Source organism: Trichechus manatus, unplaced genomic scaffold (genome assembly GCF_000243295.1).
Source record: "Trichechus manatus latirostris isolate Lorelei unplaced genomic scaffold, TriManLat1.0 scaffold00015, whole genome shotgun sequence".
Taxonomy (NCBI): Eukaryota; Metazoa; Chordata; class Mammalia; order Sirenia; family Trichechidae; genus Trichechus; species Trichechus manatus.
In genome coordinates this window covers 21215445-21238447 of record NW_004443951.1, presented here as the reverse complement: position 1 = coordinate 21238447, position 23003 = coordinate 21215445, and the positions used below count along the sequence as shown (strand labels likewise).

Here is a 23003-nt window from a genome sequence, read left to right as displayed (position 1 = left end):
AAGTACTACTCAAACTATTTCAGAACATAGAAAAGGAAGGGGTACTTGCAAATTCATTCTGTGAAGCCAGCATAACTGTGATACCAAAACCAGGCAAAGACACCACAAAAAAAGAAAATTACAGACCAATATCTCTCATGAACATAGATGCAAAAATTCTCAACAAAATTCTAGCCAACAGAATTCAGCATCATATAAAAAAAAATACACCATGACCAAGTAGGATTCATACCAGGTATGCAAAGATGCTTCAACATAAGAAAGTTAATCAATGTAATCAACCACATAAATAAAAGGAAAGAAAAGAATCACATGATCATCTTAATTGACGCAGAAAAGGCATTCCACAAAGTCCAATGCCCATTGCTGATAAAACTCTTGATAAAATAGGTATAGAACCGAAATTCCTCAACATAATGAAGGGCATCTATACAAAACCAACAACTAAAATCATTCTCAATGGAGAGAGACTGAAAACATTTCCCTTGAGACAAGACAAGGATGCCCTTTATCACCACTCCTATTTAACATTGTGCTGGAAGTCCTAGCTAGAGCAGTAAGGCAAGAAAAAGAAATAAAGGACATCCAAATTCGTAATGAAGAAGTAAAATTGTCTTTATTTGCAGATGATATGATACTGTATATAGACAACCCAAAAGACTCCACAAGAAAACTACTGGAACTAATAGAAGGATTCAGCAGGGTAGAAGGGTACAAGATAAACATACAAAAAATCCTTTGGATTCTTATACAGCAATAAAGAGAACAACAAAAAGGAAATCAAGAAAACAATATCATTTATAATAGCCTCTAAAAAAATAAGATACTTAGGAGTAAATCTAACCAGGGATGTAAAAGACCTATATAAAGAAAACTACAAAACACCACTGCAAGAAACCCAAAGAAATCTACATAAATGGAAAAACATAACCACGCTCATGGATAGGTAGACTCAACATTGTGAAAATGACAGTTCTACCCAAAGCAGTCTACAAATACAATGCAATCCCGATCTAAATGCCAACAACATTCTTTAAAGAGATGGAAAAAACAACCATTAACTTTATATGGAAAGGGAAGAGTCCACAGATAACTAAAGCACTACTGAAAAAGAATAAAGTAGGAGGACTCTCACTACCCAACCTCAGAACCTACGCTACAACTACAGCAGTCAAAACACCCTGGTACTGGTACAACGACAGATACATTGACCAGTGGAACAGAATCGAGAACCCAGATGTAAATGCATCTACCTACAGTCACCTGATCTTCGACAAGGGCCCGAAGTCCATCAGATAGGGAAAAGACAGTCTTTTTAACAAATGGTGCTGGCAAAACTGGATGTCCACCTGCGTAAAAGTGGAATAGGACCAATACCTCACACCATACACAAAAAGTAATTCAAAATGGATCAAAGAGCTAAATATAAAACAAAAAACTATAAAGACCATAGAAGAAAAAATAGATCAACATTAGAGACCCTAATACATGGCATTAACAGGATGCAAACCATAACTAACAACATACAAGCTTCAGAAGATAAGCTAAGTAACTGGGATCTTCTAAAAATTGAACACTTATACTCATCAAAAGACTTCACCAAAAGAGTAGAAAGAGAACCTACAGACTGGGGGAGAAAATTGGCTATTACAAATCCGACAAAAGCCTAATCTCTAAAATCTACAGGAAAATCCAACACCTCTACAACAAAAAGATAAATAATCCTAATAAAAAATGGGCAAAGGAAATAGACACTTCACCAAAGAAGACATTCAAGTGGCTAACAGACACATGAAGAAATGCTTGCGATCACTAGCCATTAAAGAAATGCAAATCAGAACCACGGGAGATAACATCACACCCCAGCATTACTGGCACGAATCAAAAAAACAGAAAATAACGAATGTTGGAGAGTCTGCAGGGAGATTGGAACTCTTATGCACTGCTGATGGGAATGCAAAATGGTACAACCATTTTGGAAAACGATATGGCACTTCCTGAGAAAGCTAGGAATAGAAATATGATCCAGCAATCCCACTCTTAGGAATATATCCTAGAGAAATAAGAGCCGTCACACGGATAGACATACGCACACTTCTGTTCATTGCAGCATTGTTCACAATCGCAAAAAGATGGAAACAACCTAGATGCCCATAAACAGAGGAGTGAATAAACAAACTATGATACATGCACACAATGCAGTACGATGCAATGATAAAGAACAATGGTGAATTTGCAAAGCATCTCACAACATGGATGAATCCGGAGGGCGTTATGCTAAGTGAAATAAGTCAATCAAAAAAGGACAAATATTGTATGAGACCACTACTATAAAAACTCATGAATAGGTTTACACACAGAAAGAAAAAATCTTTGATGGTTACGAGAGAGGGGAGGGGTAGAGGTGGAAAAACACTAAATAGACAATAGATAAGTGGTAACTTTGGTGAAGAGTAAGACAGTACACAATACTGGGGAAGCCAGCACAGCTTGTTCAGGATAAGGTCATGGAAGCTCCATGGACAAATCCAAACTCCCTGAGGGACCGAATTACTGGGCTGAGGGCAGTGGGGACCATGATCTCAGGGAACATCTACATCAATTGGCTTAACATAGTTTATAAAGAAAATGTTCTACATTCTCCTTTGGTGAGTAGCATCTGGGGTCTTAAAAGCCTGTGAGCAGCCATCTAAGATACTCCACTGGTCTCACCCCTTCAGGAGCAAGGGAAAATGAAGAAAACTAAAGACACAAGGGAAGGATTAGTCCAGAGTACTAATAGACCACAACTACCACATCCTCCACCAGACTGAGTCCAGTACAACTAGATGGTGCCTGGCTACCACTGCTGACTGCTCTGACAGGGATCACAGTAGAGAGTCCCAGACAGAGCTGGAGAAAAATGTAGAACAAAATTCTAACTCAAAGACTAGACATACTGGCCTGACAGAGACTGGAGAAACCCCGAGAGTATGGCCCCCAAACACCCTTTTAGCTCAGTGATGAAGTCACTACTGAGATTCACCTTTTAGCCAAAGATTAGACAGGATAAAATGAGACTAAAGGTGCATACCAGCCCAGGGGCAAGAAATAGAAGATAGGAGGGGACAGGAATGCCGGCAATAGGGAACCCAAAGTCGAGAAGGGAGAGTATTGACATGTCATGGGGTTGTTAACCAGTGTCATAAAACAATATGTTTACTAACTGTTACGAGAAGCTAGTTCTGTAAACCTTCATCTAAAGTACAATAAAAAAATCTATAGGAAAATCCAACACCTCTACACAAAAAGACAAGTAATCCAATTAAAAAATGAGCAAAGGATATGAACAGACACTTCACCAAAGAAGACATTTCAGGTAGCTAGCAGACACATGAGAAAATGCCCATGATCACTAGCCATTAGAGAAATGCAAATCAAAGGCACAATGAGATACCTTCTCACCCTGACATTACTGGCACCAGTCAAAAAAACAGAAAATAACAAATATTGGAGCAGCTGCAGGGAGATTAGAACTCTTATACACTGCTGGCGGGAATGCAAAATGGTACAACCATTTTGGAAAACAATATTGCGGTTCCTTAAAATACTAGAAATAGAAATAGCATAGGATCCAGCAGTCCCACTCCTAGGAATATATCCTAGAGAAATAAGAGCTGTCACATGAATAGACATGTGCACATCCGTGTTCATTGCAGCATTGTTCACAATAGCAAAAAGACGGAAACAACCTAATGCCCATCAACAGATGAATGGATAAACAAACTATGGTACATACACACAGTGGAATACTCTGCAACCATAAAGAACAATGATGAATTTGCAAAACATCTCACAACATGGATGAATCTGGAGGGTATTATGCTCAGTGAAATAAGTCAGTCGCAAAAGGACAAATACTATATGAGAACACTGTTATAAAAACTCATGAAAGGGTTTACCCATAGAAAGAAACAATCTTTAACGGTTACAAGGGAGGGGAGGAGTGGGGAAAGAAAAACACTAGCTGGACAGTAGGTAAGTGGTGACTTAGGTGAAGCCTAAAGACAGTACACAGCGCTGGGGAACTCAGCACAGCTTGACTAAGGCAAAGTCATAGAAGCTTCATAGACACATCCAGACTCCCTGAGGGACCCAGTTACTGGGCTGAGGGCTAGGAGCCATGGTCTCAGAGGACGTCTCAGTTGGCATAACATAGTTTATTAAAAAAAAAAAGTTCTAAACCCTACTTTGGTGAGTAGCGTCTGGGGTCTTAAAAGCTTGTGAATAGCCATCTAAGATAACATCTACTGGTACCACCCCGTCTGGAGCAAGGGAGAATGAAGAAAACCATAGACACAAGGTAAAGATTAGTCCAAAGGACTAATGGACCACAACTACCACAGCTTCCACCAAACTGAGTCCAGTACAACTAGATGGTGCCCGGCTACCTCCACTGACTGCTCTGACAGGGATTACAATAGCAGCTCCTGGACAGAGCAGGAGAAAAATGTAGAAGAAAATTCAAACTCACAAAAAAAGACTAGACTTACTAATCTGACAGAGACTGGCTAAACCCCAAGAGTATGGCCCCTGAACACCTTTTTAACTCAGTACTGAAGTCACTCTTGAGGTTCACCCTTCAGCCAAAGAGAGAACGTACAGGCTGGGAAAAAAATCTTTGGCAACGACATACCTGACAAGGATCTCATCTCTAAAATATATAGAAAACTTCAACAATAAAAAGACAAACAGTCGAATCAAAAAAAGGGCAAAGGACATGAACATACACTTCACCAAAGAGGACATTCAGGCAGGCAACAAATACGTGAAAAGATGCTCACGACCTTTAGCCGTTAGAGAGATGCAAATCAAAACCACAATGTTTTACCGTCTCACCCATTCAAAAATGGCAGTGATCAAAAAAACAAAACAACAAATGCTGGTGAGGTTATGGTGAGATTGGAACTCTTACACATTGCTGATGGGATTGTAAAATGGTACAACCACTATGGAAAACGGTACGGCACTTCCTCAAAAAGCTAGAAATAGAAATACCTTATGCTCTAGCAATCCTACTCCTAGGAATATATCCTAGAGAAATAAGAGCCGTCACACGAATAGACATATGCACACTCATGTTCATTGCAGCATTATTCATAATAGCAGAAAGATGGAAACAACCTAAGTGCCTATCAACAGATGAATGCATAAACAAATTGTGGTACATACATACAGTGGAATAGTACGCAACTATAAAGGATAATGAGGAGCCTGCGAAACATAATGTGGATGAATCTGGTGGACATCATGCTGAGTGAAGTCACAAAAATCACGAAAGGACAAATACTGTATGGTCCTACTATTATAAAAAGTCTAGAGTAGATATACACACAGAAAGCAACGTTCTTTAATGGTTACCAGGGATGGGAGGGAGAGGGAAGAGGAATCACTTTCTAGATAGTAGACACTTGTTATTTTTGGTGATGGGAAAGGAATACCAAATATGAGTGAAGTCAGCCCAACTTGACCAAGGTAAATGAAGACACAAACTAGTACACAAGAAACGGGGACATTTTTGGTAAATGCTATAACATAACACAATTTTGCAACAACCAAAAAATATGTGTGTGGTTACATAAGTAGATATGTATGCATATATGTGTATAGGAAGGCATATGCGAGTAAATGCATGTGCATGTCTAGGTGTATCTGTAGGCATATGTGTATACACGTTTGGTGTGTGCTGCATGTATATCCATATGTATAAGAAAGCACATAGGCACAGTTATGGAGTCTTCCTAGACATATCCAAATAACTCACGGAATTGGTTTACTGGGTTAATTGGCTTAGGACCTTAGTCTTGGGGGACAACTTAGTTAATTGGTATAACATAGTTCATAAAGCTAATGTTCCACATCCTAATTTGGTAAGTAGCCTCTGCAGTCTGTAAAGCTTTTGAGCGGCCGTCTAAGATACAGTTATTGGTCTGTACTCATATAGAGCAGAAGAGAGTAAAGGAAAACAAAGGCTCAAAGAATAAAACTAGTCCATAGGACTAATAGCCCACAAGAACCACGATCTCTTCTAACCTGAGACCAGAAAAACTAGATGGTGCCTGACTCCCACTACCAACCTTTATGACCAGGGACACAATAGAAGGTTCTGGATAGAATGAGAGATAAATATAGAGCAAAATTCAATTTCCTGAAAAAGGCCAGACCTATAGGACGAATAGAGGCTATAAGAACCCCTGAGAACATTGCCTAAAGATACCTTTTGAACTTGGAACTGAAGCTATTTCTGGAGGTCACCTTTCAGCCAAATAATAGATTGGCTTATAAAATAAACAGTATAGCCCGTGAGTAATGTGCTCCCTTCAGCAATCGAATATATGAGACAAAACCGTCAGCATTTACCAAAAGCAAAGATGAGAAGGCAAGGAGGGGAAGAGAAGCTAGATCGGTGGAAATAGAACAAACAAAGTGGAAATAAGGACAATGCTGATACATTGTGAAAATTATAACCAATGGCACAGAACAATTTGTGTAAAAATTATTAAATGGGAACTTAATTTGCTGTGTAAACTTTCACCTAAACATAATAAAGTATTTTTAAAAAAGAGACTAGAACCTCTCACTATCTCTAGTCTATAAAATCATAGTAACAATTATTATAGCTTAATTGTTCAGTAAGACAATATTATATAGTCATTAAAAGCACAGGCTTTGGAGTCTAACAGTCCTGGGTTCAAAGTTTATCTTCTCTACTTAATGCTACTATTATTGTTTTATTATAATTAGAGCATCTAGAAGTGCAGTGATTGAGAGTAGGAAATCTAGAATCAGAACATACATGGTTTCAGATTCTATGTCACTTGCTTAATTGTGGTTTTAGGCAAATCGTTTAACTTAAGTTTTATCCTCTGTAAAATAAAGATTATAAAAGACCTACCTCATGAGGTTATTATGAAAATTAATTGTAACGCTCTTAGCACCAAGCACATCACACAGTAAGTCTTGATGAATAGTAGTTGTTAAAGTTGTAACCTTACTGTGCACTAACACACCAAAAATGAATGGCACTTAAAAGTGAATGAAAAAATTGATTAGTACCTAATACAGAAAATGACTTTCCTACTTATTGTGGGGAGATTTTTTTTTTACATATTTAGATTATATAGGTTTTAAAAAATGGATTGTTACTCAAAGAATTGAGCAGTACCATCTTTTAAAAAACAACCTATGTGATATTCACCCTGAAAACAAGCAAATATGTATGGAAAAACATGGTTACTATAGCATACTGTAAACATGAGTAATACTCTGAGATCCAAGTCTATACTGAATTATAATAAATCCTTCATCTTTGATTTTATGTATGGATATATTATGTAAAAATTATAAACTAACTTATAGTGGCTTTCTTATCTGTCTCAAGTATATCACATTAAGTAAATTTTATAATACGGCACTACTTATCTGAAAATGCTGAAGTAAATTTTATTTAAATTGTAAATCAAGTAATTAGGGAGGAAAGTTTTAGGATTATCAGTGGGTGTATGGCAGTATTTGCTATCAAACTCTATGTAAAATAATCCTTTAATTGTATATGTCTGGATCCTCTATAATCAGGGATTCTTAACCTTTTTTAGATCAGGTATTTCTTTGAGAATCTATTGTAATCTACAAACCACCCTCCCAAAACATACTAGGTTGAATCATGTAAAATTAACATTTTTATGGATCAAAAACAATGAAAATTTCTTAGGATTTAACCTAATACATTCATTTAAATTGTGTATAAATTATCAGAGAGTTCACAGACTTCTTGGAGTTCATTCATAACCCCTGGTTCCAAAGTTAAGAGTCTCTTCTCTACAGCTGGACATCGTTAACAAGACCTATTACAAAACATGTTGTTGACACAATGAGGGAAAATAAATAGAAAGTTCTAATGAGTAGAACAGGATTTCTGTAATTTTGAGAATAACTATACAAACTTTTTCTGTGGTTAGGTAAGAAGTGCAAATTATGAAACAGATCCATTTGTTCAGGAGTTTCAATTTAAAGTTCGGGACGAAATGGCGCACGTAACCGGACGTGTACTTCCAGCACCTATGCTACAGTATGGAGGACGGGTAAAAACTCTTGATAGTTTCTTAATCTTACACATGAAGTTTCTAAGGAGAGAAGAGTCTCCTAGCTAAGTCGGGAATTTAGAAAGTGTTTTATTGTTCCAATAAAATTTTTGTTGTTGTTTTAAGGTGGGTGTCTTTGCTTGAGTTTAGTAGAATTTTTATTTTTTTATGAGTAAAGTATAAATAATATTGTCATAGAATAGTCTTACCATGTAGAATATCAGAAATCAGTAATTTGAAGTTCCTTTTTCCAGCTCATTGTAATAAATTGTATGTTAAGTTTTTGTCCTCTTTTGCCTTGTTATTTCTCTTTCTCTTTTTTCTGTAGAATCGGACAGTAGCAACACCAAGCCATGGAGTATGGGACATGCGAGGGAAACAATTCCACACAGGAGTTGAAATCAAAATGTGGGCTATAGCTTGTTTTGCTACACAGAGGCAGTGCAGAGAAGAAATACTGAAGTAAGGCATGCCATTACTTTGGCTTTGAGACCTTTTTGTATTTAGATTTGTATTTCATTTCTAAATTAGTCAGCTAATGTTCTATCCAGTGTTTGCTCAATATGGAGAATGTTTAATCACTGAACCTTTAAATATGTTTGTAAATAGTTGATGAAGATGCCTAAATTGTTTAGTCATAGTAAAGTCATTAGTTTATTCTTCTAGACATCCTAATAGACTGTCTTAGTTTCCTAGAGTTGCCTTAACAGATTACTACAAACTGGGTGGCTTAAAATAACAAATTTATTCTCTCCCAGATCTGGAGGCCAGAAGTCTGAAATCAGGGTGTCGTCAGGGTTGCGCTCTACCCAGAGGTTCTGGAGGAGGATCCTTTCTTATCTCTTTCAGCTCTGGTAGCCCCAGGCATTCCTTAGTTGGGAAACATAACTTTAATCTGTGCCTCCATCTTCACATGGCTATCTGTCTTCCCTCTGTGTAGGTCTTTGTGTCTCTTCTCTTTCCATAAGGATACCAGTCATATTGGATTAGGGCCCACCCTACCCTAGAATGACCTCATATTAACTAATTGTATCTGCAAAGGCCCTATTCCCAAATAAGGTCACATTGACAAATCGGGGGGCGGGGATGGTTAAGACTTCACTTCATCATTTTGGGGACACGATTCAACCCATAACAGGCTTGTGTGGTAGCAGCAGCATCATTGGCTTTCGATGGCAGGTTGGTTAGGTTTAATTCCCAGCTTTGCTACTTCTAACTGTATTGTCATGGATAATTTATTTAATCTCATTATGCTTAGTTTTCACCTTTGTAAAAGAAAGACTACAGGTAGTCCCCAACTTACTACAGATTCGAGTTATGACAAATGCACTTAGGACCGTTGGCTTTTTTTTTTTTTTTTTTTTAACTACACACAATGTTGCAGCATGTAATTTGCTGATGTTATCATTCTCAGATGTTCACTTGCAGATGTTTATATGTAATGTTTCCAACCCCCAAAGACAGAATTAGGATCGAATTTATGAAGATACTGATAATAAAAGGCAATAATAACGAAAACTAAAGAAAAAAAAAAGATGTATTTGACTTAAGTCAGAACCTACTTACCGTGGAGTCAAACAGAATCCTGTCATAAGTCAAGTACTACCTGTAGTACGTACCTAAAGGGTGAAAATTAAATAAGATTATAAGTGTAAGGTGCTTGGTGCATAAAGTGAGCAGTCAATTGATGGTAGCTTTTATTTTCTTTTAATACTTCTGTGCATACCTTCTTAGCAGCAGCTGCCACTGAGCGTCACTTTTCTTAAATTTAATAGTCATGGAACAAGAAAGATACCTCAGCATACAGTAGTGCTACTGCCCTTCCCCATTAGGCGTCTTCATTCTGACCACCCTAACCTACTCCTGTGATCGAAAGCCTAGTGGGAAATAAAATATAGCTTCTCCTGAGAAAGAAATGGGGGGACCTCTGCTGCTCGGTTTTTTTTTTTTGTTGTTGTTGTTGTTGTTATAGCTTTTATTCTATTACAGTAGAAAACAAAACTTAAAGTATGACTTAGACTTTGAGTTTGAGGCTGTATGTTCTTAGTGTTTATTTACCTGTGTTTCCTTTCTTTGCTTCCATGTCAGAGCAAGAGATGTTCTTCTGTTCTTCTTCCACTCCAAAGATAATTCTACCATTTTGCCCATTTCCTCCAAGCCCATTCCAGGCAAATTCCTTTATCTGTGCTGTTTATCACATCGCTTCCAATCTCTTCCAGGACCTTTAATCATAAATTTTTTCTCATTTCTTCAACATATTTCTCTCAACTGGTTTGATCATAGTTAAAAACATGCTTGGTTCGCCCATTAGAAAATAAAGCAAAGAAAGTATTTCTCTTAATTCTAAGTTCCTTTACAACTACTGTGCTGTCTCTCCTTATTTCTCAATTGAGATTTTTTTTTAATTGTTGTAATTAAATGAAGTTTACATTCCAAGTTAGTCTCCCATACAAAAAAAATTTTTTTAACATACATTGTTATGAGACCCCAGCCGCTCACCCCATTCTGCGACAGCACACTCCTCCCCTCCGCCCCTGATTCCCCATGAACATTCAGCCAGCTCCTAACTCTCTGCCTTCCCATCTCACCTCTGGACAGAAGCTGCCCCTTTGGTCTCTTGTATCTACTTGACTAAGAGGCGCATTCTTCATGAGTATCACTTTATGTCCCACAGTCCAGTCCAATCCCTGTCTGAAGAGTTGGCCTCAGAAATTGTTTTAGATCTGGGATGATAGAGAGTCCAGGCGCCATGCTTTCCAGGGCGCCTCCAGTCTCAGTCAGACCATTAAGTCTGGTCTTCTTACTAGAATTTGAGTTCTGCATCCCATCACTCTACTGTTCCATCAGGGACCCTCTGTTATGTTCCCTGTCAGGACGTTCATTGGTGGTAGCCAGGCACCATCTAGTTCTTCAGGTCTCAGGCTCGTGAAGTCTCTGGTTTATGTGGCCCATTCTGTCTCTTGGGCTAGTACTTTCCTTGTGTCTTTGGTGTTCTTCGTTCTCCTTTACTCCAAGTGGTTGGGACCAATTGATGCATCTTAGATGGCCACTTGCAAGCTTTTAAGACCCCAGACGCCACTCACCAAAGTAGGATGCAGAACATTTTCTTACTAAGCTTTGTTATGCCAGTTGGCATAGATGTCTCCTGAAAGCATGGTCCCCAGACCTCCCATCCCTGCTTACTCTGTCTCTCAAAGTATTTGATTGTATTGAGGAAACTTCTTAGCTTTGGTTTAGTCCAGTTGTGCTGGCTTCCCCTGTAGTGTGTGCTGTCCTTCCCTTCACCTAAGATGATTCTTATTTACTATCTAATTAGTAAGTAACCCTCACCCTCCCTCCCCACCCCGGTAACCATCAAAGAATGTTTTCTTCTGTGTTTAAACCTTTTCTTGAGTTCTTATAATAGTGGTCTTATACAGTATTTGCCCTTCTGTGACTGACTAAATTCACTCAGCATAATAAGTTCCAGCTTCCACCATGTTATACGATGTTTCACAGCTTCATCATTGTTCTTTATTGTTGCATAATATTCCACTGTGTGGATATCCATTTGTTTATCCATTCGTCCGTTGATGGGCACCTAGGTTGCTTCCAACTTTTTGCTATTGTGAACAGTGCTGTGATAAATATGGATGTGCATGTATCTATTCATGTGACGGCTCTTGTTTCTCTAGGATATATTCCAGGATAGCTGGATCATGTGGTACTTCTATTTCTAGCTTTTTAAGGAAGCGCCAAATCGATTTCCAAAGTCGTTGTACCATTTTACATTCCCACCAACAGTGTATAAGTGTTCCAGTCTCTCCACAACCTCTCCAGCATTTCTTATTTTGTGTTTTTTTGATTAATGCTAGCCTTGTTGGGGTAAGATGATATCTCATTGTAGTTTTGATCTGCGTTTCTCTAATGGCTAATGATTGTGAGCATTTCTTCATGTGTCTGTTAGCCGCCTGAATATCTTCTTTGGTGAAGTGCCAGTTCATATCCTTTGCCCATTTTTTAACTGGGTTATTTGTCTCTTTGTTGTTGAGGTTTTGCAGTATCTTGTAGATTTTAGAGATTAAATGCTGATTGGATTTGTCATAGCCAAAAATTTTTTCCCAGTCTGTAGGTTGTCTCTTTACTGTTTTGATGAAGTCTTTTGATGAGCGTAAGTGTTTGATTTTTAGGAGCTCCCATTTATCTAGTCTCTCTTCTGGTGCTTGTGCATTGTTACTTATGGTTCGTATTGTGTTTCTGTCATGTATTAGGGCTCCTAGCTTTGTCCCTATTTTTTCTTCCATGATCTTTATCGTTTTCGATTTTATTCAGTTGAGATTTTTGAAAGAGTGGAATTAAACAACTCGTTTCTATTTCCTTACTTTCCAAAATTTGACCTCTACATTTTCCCCCCTTCCCCAGATTCTTTCCCTCAGTATAAGTGCTCAGCAATCTTCTGTTCAATTTTTTCTTTTTAATTTTCAATTTACCTAACTTATTCTTTCAGGCTTCCTTGAATTCATAGTGCTCTGCTGAGACTGGGTCCTAGAAGATCTTTGATATCTTTGTGCTTATCAGGTGTAATGGTTCCTTCTTGGCCATTATTTTCCTCAAAATATGTGCAGCATTAGAGATAACTGACTACCTTCTTGACCTTTTCTTCCCTCTTGACTTCCTGGTTCCTTTTTTTCCACTTTGTCTGGTTTCTTTTCCTCTTGCTTGTCTATTCTTGCTCCTTTAGATCTGACATAGTCTCAAGGACTTCTGCTGTCAACCTTGTTTAAGGAGACGTGCTACCATGAAAGAACAGCAGCTCCACTTGTGACTATCCTCCTCCAAAACTATCAGATGTCTCTAATAAAGAATAGCATTCAAAGCCAGTTTGATATTTAAAATCTTTGACTTGCCTCTTAAGTCTTTTCTCATACTCTCTTTTCTCATACTCTGGACAAAGAAACTGAAGCACTGTATTCCTTCTATCTCCCTGGCATTTTTTTCCCATTTCTGCTCATGCTGTTCTCTACTGAGAATGCCCAGCTCCTATCTCTACCTATCCAAATACTACCCAATCTTCTCTGAGTCCTTATGCAGAAAATAATCTGTCTCACCTCTAAATTAACATACTAATTTATAAATCTGTCTGTGCTTGTCACTTTCTGCCTTGTATTATAATTATTTGTATCTTATCTCCCCCTCGAGGATCTAATTTTCTTAAGAAAATTCTTCTTGTCTAGTTAAAACCTCCACTAACAGCTCATATAAAGTAGGACCATTATGAATAGTCCATCAGTGATATAGAGACCAGTTTAACCAAGGTCAGGTCAGAATTTACCTTGCCTTCTTCATGTGAGAATTTAAAAAAAAAAAACAAAAAAATTCTGTACTTTGTTCATTCTTTCTTATTAACCCTTTATCTCTAAATTTATATATTAATGATCAGTTAATATGATTTGTATCCCACTGCTTTCAAGTAAAGTATCGTAAGGACAGTTTATTACACGGTTACAATTATCTTATTTGACCTCCAGAGGCCAAAGAAGTTACCTCCAGTTGTTTTTCAAATTTAGAGGTATTCGTTTTACTTAAATTTTTTATTTATGACTTGAATAGAAGTCTCCTAATCTTTGGGCCTATAGTCTTGTTTATGCTGAATAAAAATATTCAACTTCATACTTCTTGAATAAAACACTAATATTGAAAAGGAGAAGGGAATTCCTACGGACTTCATTTCTGTCCTGAGAGAGACAGTGTTTTTGAGCAAAGATCACTCAGATCCTTGACTTAGGACCTTATTTGTTTTAAGAACAAAGTGATTGTAAAACCCCAGCATCGTTACTCACTTACAGTAGACTAAATGCAGAATGTTGTTTAAATATGAAGTTGTTTTTTGTGGTTTTGGTATGAATGAAAGTACATTAAAGTGCTGCCTGCCTGTTTTGTTTTACTTTTAATCTCTTCCATGATTATAATCTTTCCTGCTCTCCTAGTTTGAGATACATAATATTGCAGAAGGAAATTCTGAACTGGGTCATACTTCCAGCTCCGCCATTTATGTAATCATTTGACTTTGGCTAAATACTTGATATCCTTGAGGCTATTTCCTGATCTATAAAATGGCAATAATACGTGACCTGCCTCTTTCTTATGAATCTTGTCAGGATAAAATTAGAAAATGTACAATAGCTAAAATTTATCAAGTTTTTAACCATGTCTTAGGCAGTATGCTAAGTGCTTTATATACATTATCTCTTTTAATCTTCACACCAATTCTATAATGGAAGTAATCAATTTTAGATAAAGAAAACTGAAATAATTTACCTAAGATTTTATAGCTAGTAATTAGCAGAACTGGGATTAGAACCCACCATGCTGACTCCAAAGCTGAGCTCTTAACCAGCACACTCTAGTACTAATGCTCTCTATAAACTACGAAATACCGTATAATTGTGCAATGGTGTTTTTAGTTCCCAAGTAGATTACTAACCCACCTTTGCCTTAACATCAATAGTCTGGTGACCTCTATTACATGATGCACACAAAGTTTTGCTTCATTTTCCATTCCCTTCCCAAACTTCTGTTCCTACTTTATAGGTGTTGATGACTAGACAAAGGGTTTAGTTTTAGTGGTTTCTCCTAGGGGTTTCACGGATCAGCTGCGGAAGATCTCTAAGGATGCAGGGATGCCCATCCAGGGCCAGCCTTGCTTCTGCAAATATGCACAGGGGGCAGACAGTGTAGAGCCCATGTTCCGGCATCTCAAGAACACCTACTCTGGGCTGCAGCTCATTATCGTCATCCTGCCAGGGAAGACACCAGTGTATGGTAAGGATATCTTAAGACTGCCTTTTTCCTCAACTACTTGATAGTCCTTTTAGATGTATATTACAACATATCCTAAACCTTCTGAGTATTAAATCATTTTATAGCTACAGTATGCAAAGCCATGTGTTGTTATGGTAAGAAAAGACAAATCAGTAGAGCAAACTAAATAGTCCAGGAAGAGATACTGTGAAAAAAAATTTCTGTAGCTAAAAGAGGCATCACAAAGCAGTGCTTAAGGGAAGAATATTCAGTAAAAGTGGCAGTGAGTTACCTTGAGTATCCGCATAGTATAGTGGTTAAAAACAGAAATTCTGGAGTCAGACTATGTTGCTTAATTTTTAGGTACAGCCAGTTGTACTATCTGTGTGACTGTGGCTGAATTACTTAACCACACTAAGCCTTAGTTTCTTCATCTTCAAAATTGGGATATTGATAATACCTAACCCTTAGGGTTGCTGTAAGAATTAAATGAGTTTACATATATAAAGAGCCTAGAATAGCACCTGTAATATAGTGAACATTCAATAAATGTTAGCTTTTATTATTGTAAACAAAATAAAGTTTTGTAAAAATTAAAGAGTTAAATACGAATTATTAAACTGCACACTTAATTGTGCTCATGTGGAACCTGTGCATGAATCAAAAGGCAAAGGTTTGAACAGGACAAGGGGATACTGCATGTCTTAAAATTAGAAAAGGTGTGTGGCGGGGTCGTATTCTTTCACCTTATTCAGTCTATGTGCTGAACAAATAATCCAAGAAGCTGGGCTGTATGAAGAAAAGCGCGGCATCAGGATTGGAGGAAGACTCATTAACAACCTGAGGTAAGCAGATGACACAACCTTCCTGCCGAAAATGAAGACCACTTGAAGCACTTATTGATGAGGGTAAAAGACTACGTTCTTCAATATGGATTACGTCTGAACGTAAAGAAAACGAAAATGCTTACAACTGAACCAAAAAACAACATCATGAGAAACAGAGAAAATAATGAAGTTGTCAAGGATTTCATTCTTCTCGGATCAACAATCAATGCCCATGGAAGCAGCAGTCAGGAAATCAAACAACATATTGCATTGGACAAATCTGCAGCAAGAAACTTCTTTAAAGTGTTAACAAACAGAGATGTCACTTTGATGACTAAGGTGCACCTGATCTAAGCCATGGTATTTTCCATCACCTCATGTGCATGCAAAAGATGGACAATAAAAAAGGAAGACCAAAGAAGAATCGATGCTTTCGAATTGTGGTGTTGGCAGAGAATATCAGATATACCATGGACTGCCAGAAGAACGAACAAATCTGTTCTGAAGGAAGTACAGCCAGAATGCTCCTTAGAAGCAAGGATGGCAAGACTTTGTCTCATTTACTTTGGACACATCATCAGGAGAGACCAGTCGCTGGAAAAAGGCAGTATACTTGCTAAAGCATAAGGTCAGCAGAAAAGAGGGAGACTGTCCATGAGATGGATTGACACAGTGGCTGCAGCAGTAAGCTCAAATACAGCAACAATTTTGAGGGTGGCACACAACCAGACAGTGATTTGTTTTGTTGTATGTAGGGTCGCTATGAGTCAGAGCCAACTCAACAGCACCTAACAGCAACAGCAAACTGTTCAGAAACACAAAGAAAATGTATAATTTTCAAACCACCAAATGGAGTATAATTAGTTAAAATATTCATACACCTGGGTTATTGGTTCAACAAAGGAAAAACGTTCCTGTGTTTTAGATTAATGAGCAAAGAATATAAACTAAAATTTCTCAAGAAGATACAAAACAAGTGAATATGTGACAATGTTGGTTTTTATAGTTAAAGAAAAGTACAAATTAATAGAGGAAAGATTTTATGCTACTAACTTAGCAAGTATAATTTAAGTAGTATAATACCTAGTTCTTGTGAGTACTTTACTTGTGTGTATAATACCTAGTGACTCTGGTGCTTTAATACATTGCTGGTGGTAGTATAAATTGATAATACCCTTTTACATCCAAAGTCATAAAAATATGTTTTGGGTAATATGTTTTTAGTAAAAATACTTCGTATTTCTACTCCCAAGAATCTATTCAAAGGAAACAATTCATAATGTCAAAAATTTCTGTGCACAAAGATTTTCATGCTGACACCTGTGATATTAAAAAACTACAGAGAACTGGTCTTAAATAATGAGTAAACTGAAGTATGTTGATGAAATATTATTCTGTGTTTAAAAATGATAGGTATGAAAGTCAGAAGGTAAAATTTTAAAAGTTGTGATAAAATACAGAAGCTGTTATCTTTTAAACTCAATGAATTTGTACATCAATAAGAGAAAGAGAAACAATCCAGCAAAAAAAATAGGAAAGGACATAAAACAGAAAAACAAATGATCTTATGACCTTATGAAAAGGTGCTCAGCCTCATTAATCATTAAAAATATGTGAACCAAAATCAAGTTTCTTTCACCAGCAATGGTAATACCCATTGTTGACAGGGATGTGAATAAATACACAGTCTGTCTCTGTTGGTGGGAGGGTAAGATGGTTATTACCATAGTCTCCAAACTGGTTTTCTCTAGTTCCCTTCTACTCCAGTCTTTGCATTTGCTTGCAGAGTGATCTTGTTTTTAATTAACAGACTTTATTTGTTAGAACAATTTTAGACTTAACAGAACAATTGAGCAGATAGGACAGAGATTTCTGATATGCCTACCTCTCCCTCACACAGTTTCCCCTATTATTAACATCTTCCATTAATGTCCCTGGGTGGCACAAAAGATTTGTACTAGACTCCTGACCTATAAGTTGGTAATTCCAACCCCACCCCCGGCAGCACCATGGAAGAAAGGCCTGGCAATTTACTTCCATAAAGATTGCAACCCTGTGGACATTTCTACTCTGTAACACATGGTGTTGCCATAACTTGGAGTCAATTTGATTTTGTTTTGCATTAATGTAGTACATTTAATGAACCAATATTATTATTATTAACCAACGTTCATAGTTTGCATTTAGGTTCACACTTTGTGTTGTACAGTTCTGTGAGTTTTGACAGAAGCATAATGTCACGTGTCCACTATCACAGTATCATACAGAATAGTTTCAAACCCCATTGCCATTGACTCGATTCCAACTTACAGCGACCGTATAGAACAGAGTAGAACTGAAGGCTGTAAATCTTTACAAGAGCACACTCCCATGTCTGTCTTCTGAATAGTTTCACCACCCTAAAAATCCCCGCGCTTCATCTATTCATCCTTCCCTCTTTCCCCCCTTTTACCCTGGCAACCACTGGTATTTTTACTGTCTTTATGGTTTTGCCTTTTATAGAATATCATGTAGTTGGAATCAGACTGGCTTCTTTCACTTAGTAATAAGCATTTAAGATTCCTTCATGTCTTTTATTGGCTAGATAGCTCATTTCTTTCTTTTTTTTTTTAAATTGTGGCAAAATATATACAGGTATGCGGTGCTTAACATCCATTTGGACAACATCCAACCTCATATATGTCTGTGGTCCTATAAGGTTTTTTTTTGTTTGTTTTTTAAAGGGAAAGCAGCTCTCGTTTTGTTTATTGTTTCCTCCTAATGGTTTTAAAGATCTCAAACCCATATTCTTAACAGCACTGGGCCACGGGTGGGATACAAGCAGGTGAGGCAGAGAACATGACTCTGGACACGGGCTCTCAGGCTTTGTCCAGTGGGCAGGTGGGCTAGTGGTAGCAGTGGTTTCGGGCCCAGGCTGCTCCTGTTGCTCAGTTGAGCAGAACAGCGGGCCAGGCTGCGCGCACTCCCCTCCGTCCTCACTAGCTTCCTCTAGCTCATCTCTGCTTCCTGTCAGCCACCACAGCTGCTGCTAATCATTCCTCCAGCCTCCGCCAGCAGTGGCAGCAGCAGCAACAAGGACGACTGGAAACGGGCTCCCATAAGATTTTAATGCGGTGTTTGCACAACATCCAAATCACATAACGTCCTATTTCACTGAACATACCATGAATGTTTTGGAGCCCTGGTGGCACAGTGGTTAAGAGCTCAGCTGCTAACCAAAAGGTCGGAAGTTCAAATCCACCAGCTGCTCCGTGGAAACTCTGTGGGGCAGTTCTACTCTGTCCTATAGGGTCAGTATGAGTCGGAATCGACTTGACAGCAACGAGTTTGGTTTTTTTCTTTTTTGGTTTACATGAATGTTAAGCAACACATACCTATATAGTATAAAATTTGCCATTTTAACAGTTTTTAAGTGTAAAATTCAATGACTAATTATATTCACCATGTACAATTATCACCACTATCTATTTCCAAAACCTTTTTATCACCCCAAACAGAAACTCTACTCATTAAGCAATAACTCCCCGTTCTTCCTTCCATCCTGCCCCTGGTAACCTCTAATCTACTTTCTGTCTCTGTGTATTTGCCTATTCTCAATATTTCTGCAAGTGGAATTGTATAGTATTTGTCCTTTTGTGTCTGTCTTATTTCACTTAGCATGTTTTCAGGAATCATCCATGTTGTAGCATGTGTTAGAACTTTATTCCTTTTTATGGCTGAATAAATTTCCATTGTCTGGATATACCACGTTTTGTTTATCCATTCACCTGTTGATGGACACTTGGGTTTTTTCCACCTTTTGGCTATTGTGAATAATGCTGCTATGAGCGTTGATGCAAAAGTATGAGCGTTGATGCAAAAGTATCTGTTTGAGTCCCCCTGCCTTCAGTTATTTTGAGTATATCTTAAGGGCTGGAATTTTCTGGGTCATATGGTAATTCTGTGTTTAATTTTTTGAGGAACCACCAAACTGTTTTCCATAGTAGCTGTACCATGTGTACTTTGAGCTCAGATTTGATTTTAAAATATTTTTCATATGTTTTGTATGTGAGAAGTCGTATACACTGTTTTATTGATGACGAAAAGGCATTTGACTGTGTGGATCATAGCAAATTATGGGTAACATTGAAAAGAAAGGGAAATTTCAGAACACTTAATTGTGCTCATGTGGAACCTGTACGTAGACCAAGAGGCAGTCATTCAAGCAGGACAAGGGGATACTGAGTGTTTTAAAGTCAGGAAAAGTGTGTGTCAGGGTTGTATCCTTTCACCATACTTATTCAATCTGTATGCTAAACAAATAACTCAAGAAGGTGGACTATATGAAGAAGAACAGGGCATCAGAATTGGTGGAAGACTCATTAACAACTTGCGGTATGCAGATGACACAACTGTGCTTGCAGAAAAGGAAGAGGACTTGAAGCACTTAACACTGATGAAGATCAAAGGCTACAGCCTTCAGTATGGATTGCACCTCAACATAAAGAAAACAAATCCTCACAACTGGTCCAATAAGCAACATCTGATGAATGGAGAAAATATTGAAGTTATCAAAGATTTCATTGTACTTGGATCCACAGTCAACGCCCATGAAAGCAGCAATCATGAAGTCAGATGACATTGCATTGGGCAAATCTGCTGCAAAAAAAACTCTTTAAAGTGTTGAAAAGCAGAGATGTCACTTTGAGGACTAAGGTGCACCTGACCTAAACCATGATATTTTCAATTGCCTCATATACATATAAAAGCTAGACAAGGAATAAGGAAGACTGAAGAATTGGTGCATCTGAATTATGGTGTTGGTGAAGAATGTTGAATACACCATTGACTGCCAGAAGAACAAACAAATCTGTCTTGAAAGAAGTACAGCTAGAATGCTCCTAGGAAACAAGGATGTCAAGACTTCGTCTCATGTACTTGGGACATGTTACCAGGAGGGACCAGTCCCTTGCGAAGGACATCATGCTTGGTAAAGTAGAGGGTCAGTGAAAAAGAGGAAGACCCTCAATGAGATGGATTGACACAGTGGCTGCAACAACGGGCTCAAACATAGCAACGACTCTGAGGATGGCACAGGATGAGGCAGTGTTTCATTCTGTTGAACATAGGGTGGCTATGAGTCGGAACCAACTTGACCACACCTCATAAGAACAACATACACTGAACTCTTTGTGGAAGTCATAATGGCAGAGTGGGTATATTGTAATTACCTGTGTATTTTTTAATTAAAGGTTGGAGGATTGAAAACTGTAAGCATATGTGATTATAACTGCATACTAATAATATAGAGAGTATGTTAATAACAGATTACAGTATTTTTCTCTATGATTTTTTCTTTTTTATTGTTGTAAAGATATATATAACATAACATTTACCAGTTCAGCATTTTTCATGCGTACAATTTAGTGATATTTATTATATTAATCTGTTGTGCAAACATCACCAATAATCATTACCAGATTTTCCATCTCCATAAACTGAAACTCACTGCTTCCTAAACAATGACTCTCCCTTTCCTGCTCCCTCCCACCTCTGGTGACCACTAATAAAAATTTGGTCTCTGTACCTTGGCCTATTCTAGATGTTTCATGTAAGTGAGATCATAAAGTATTTGTCCTTTTGTCAGTAACTTATTTCACTCAGCATAATGTTTTCAAGGTTCATCTATATTATAGCATGTATCAGGACTTTATTTTTCTTTATGGCTGAGTAAAAAAAACCTGTTATATGTATTTATCACATTTTGTTGATGGACATTTAGGTTGTTTCCTCCTTACGGTTTTTAATTATTGTGGTTATCCTATTTTTATAAAGGTAAAAATATACCGTCTTATAAAATGAAGCAAACAACCAGAAAATTGTCACTAAATACTTAAGCTAATCTTCAAGGCAGTATACCTTAAATTTTAACAGGATAGTTTTAGTATTGGTGTGATTGTTGGTATCCCGTAATACAATAATGTATATCAAAGGAGGGAAACATAATAGCTTTATTTTCAGTAACATCTGGCCTTTTTTCTAACTAGAGGTATTTTCATTTGTTCTGTAGCGGAGGTGAAACGTGTAGGAGACACACTTTTGGGTATGGCTACACAATGTGTTCAAGTCAAGAATGTAATAAAAACATCTCCTCAAACTCTCTCAAACCTGTGCCTAAAAATAAATGTTAAACTCGGAGGGATCAATAATATTCTTGTACCTCATCAAAGGTAAGATAAGCTAATCACTTATGAAAATATTCATTGTTTTTATTATCTTAATTTTTCTATATATTGCCATATCTAACGATCTCTGTGTAAGAGATAGCTTTGATGATTCCTGCCATGGGAGATAAATAGACATTTCGGCAAAAAAATTAAGAGTTTCAATTGGCGAAGTTAAGAGATTCCCTTGTGAAAATCCTCCTTTCCTCTTCTCATTTTTATTTAGTGCAAATACCACTCACCTAGCCAGAAAGTATAAATTTTAGGACTTTGATCGCCTCATTTATTTCTCACTGGAGAGCACAGCCTGAAGAATTTTCTTTATTGAGAAGTCATCTTCAGCCTGGATTATAGTTTCATGAGGCTACTCACTCACCAGAAAGTGAAGGGGAAGAATAGAAGGAGGCTGAGAGGCATATGGCTAGTCAATTGAGAAGCCAGATCAACCCCTGCAGTCAGTGGGACAATAGATGTTGCTGTTGGATCACCTCTTAGGAAGTATGAGACATCATGACCCAGAAACAGGAAGTAGCTAATTGTACAGAGCACTGGGGAAGAGGCCATTATTGGGAGAATTGAACAACAGGTTCTCTATCATAGTTTTAAGAGGATGGATCTTCTGACATAACGATGAAGGCAAAATCATGGTCCTGGATTACTTAATTCTGTAATACCACTGTGATGGGGAGGAAAAAGGGAAGGATATAGAGAGGATTAACATTTATTTGTTGAGTACTAAAATGTACCGTTTGGTGTACTGGGTATTTTCATCTCTACTTGTGAGGAAGATATTACTATTCCCTCTTAGTAGCTGGAGCCACTGAGGCTCAAAAAGTAAGTATCTTGGCCAATCTACACTGCAAAATAGCATTAGAATAAGGATGGACCCCTGTATGTTTGAAATAAAAGCCTTTTTTTTTTCTGTTTTTCCATGTTGCCTCTGCTTCACATCCCTGTTAAGTATGAGATGAGATTCATAAAGGAGATGAATGCAGGTAATCCCTGACTTACGACGGGGTTCCGTTCCGACGACTCCATCATAAGTCGGTTCTGACATAAGTCAAATAGTTGTT

The 23003-nt window shown here is 37.6% G+C and overlaps 1 protein-coding gene across 5 annotated transcripts in view; it reads left to right on the top strand.

Moving 5' to 3' along the window:
- LOC101344199 (protein argonaute-3) overlaps positions 1-23003 on the top strand; it is a 194706-nt gene that overhangs the window by 146713 nt on the left and 24990 nt on the right. For all 5 annotated transcript variants that reach the window (XM_004371946.2, XM_023727236.1, XM_023727237.1 and 2 more), the window contains 4 exons: positions 7998-8120; positions 8449-8582; positions 14737-14921; positions 21777-21936. In XM_004371946.2, the coding sequence (XP_004372003.1) occupies positions 7998-8120; positions 8449-8582; positions 14737-14921; positions 21777-21936 (602 nt within the window). The remainder of the gene's footprint in view (positions 1-7997; positions 8121-8448; positions 8583-14736; positions 14922-21776; positions 21937-23003) is intronic.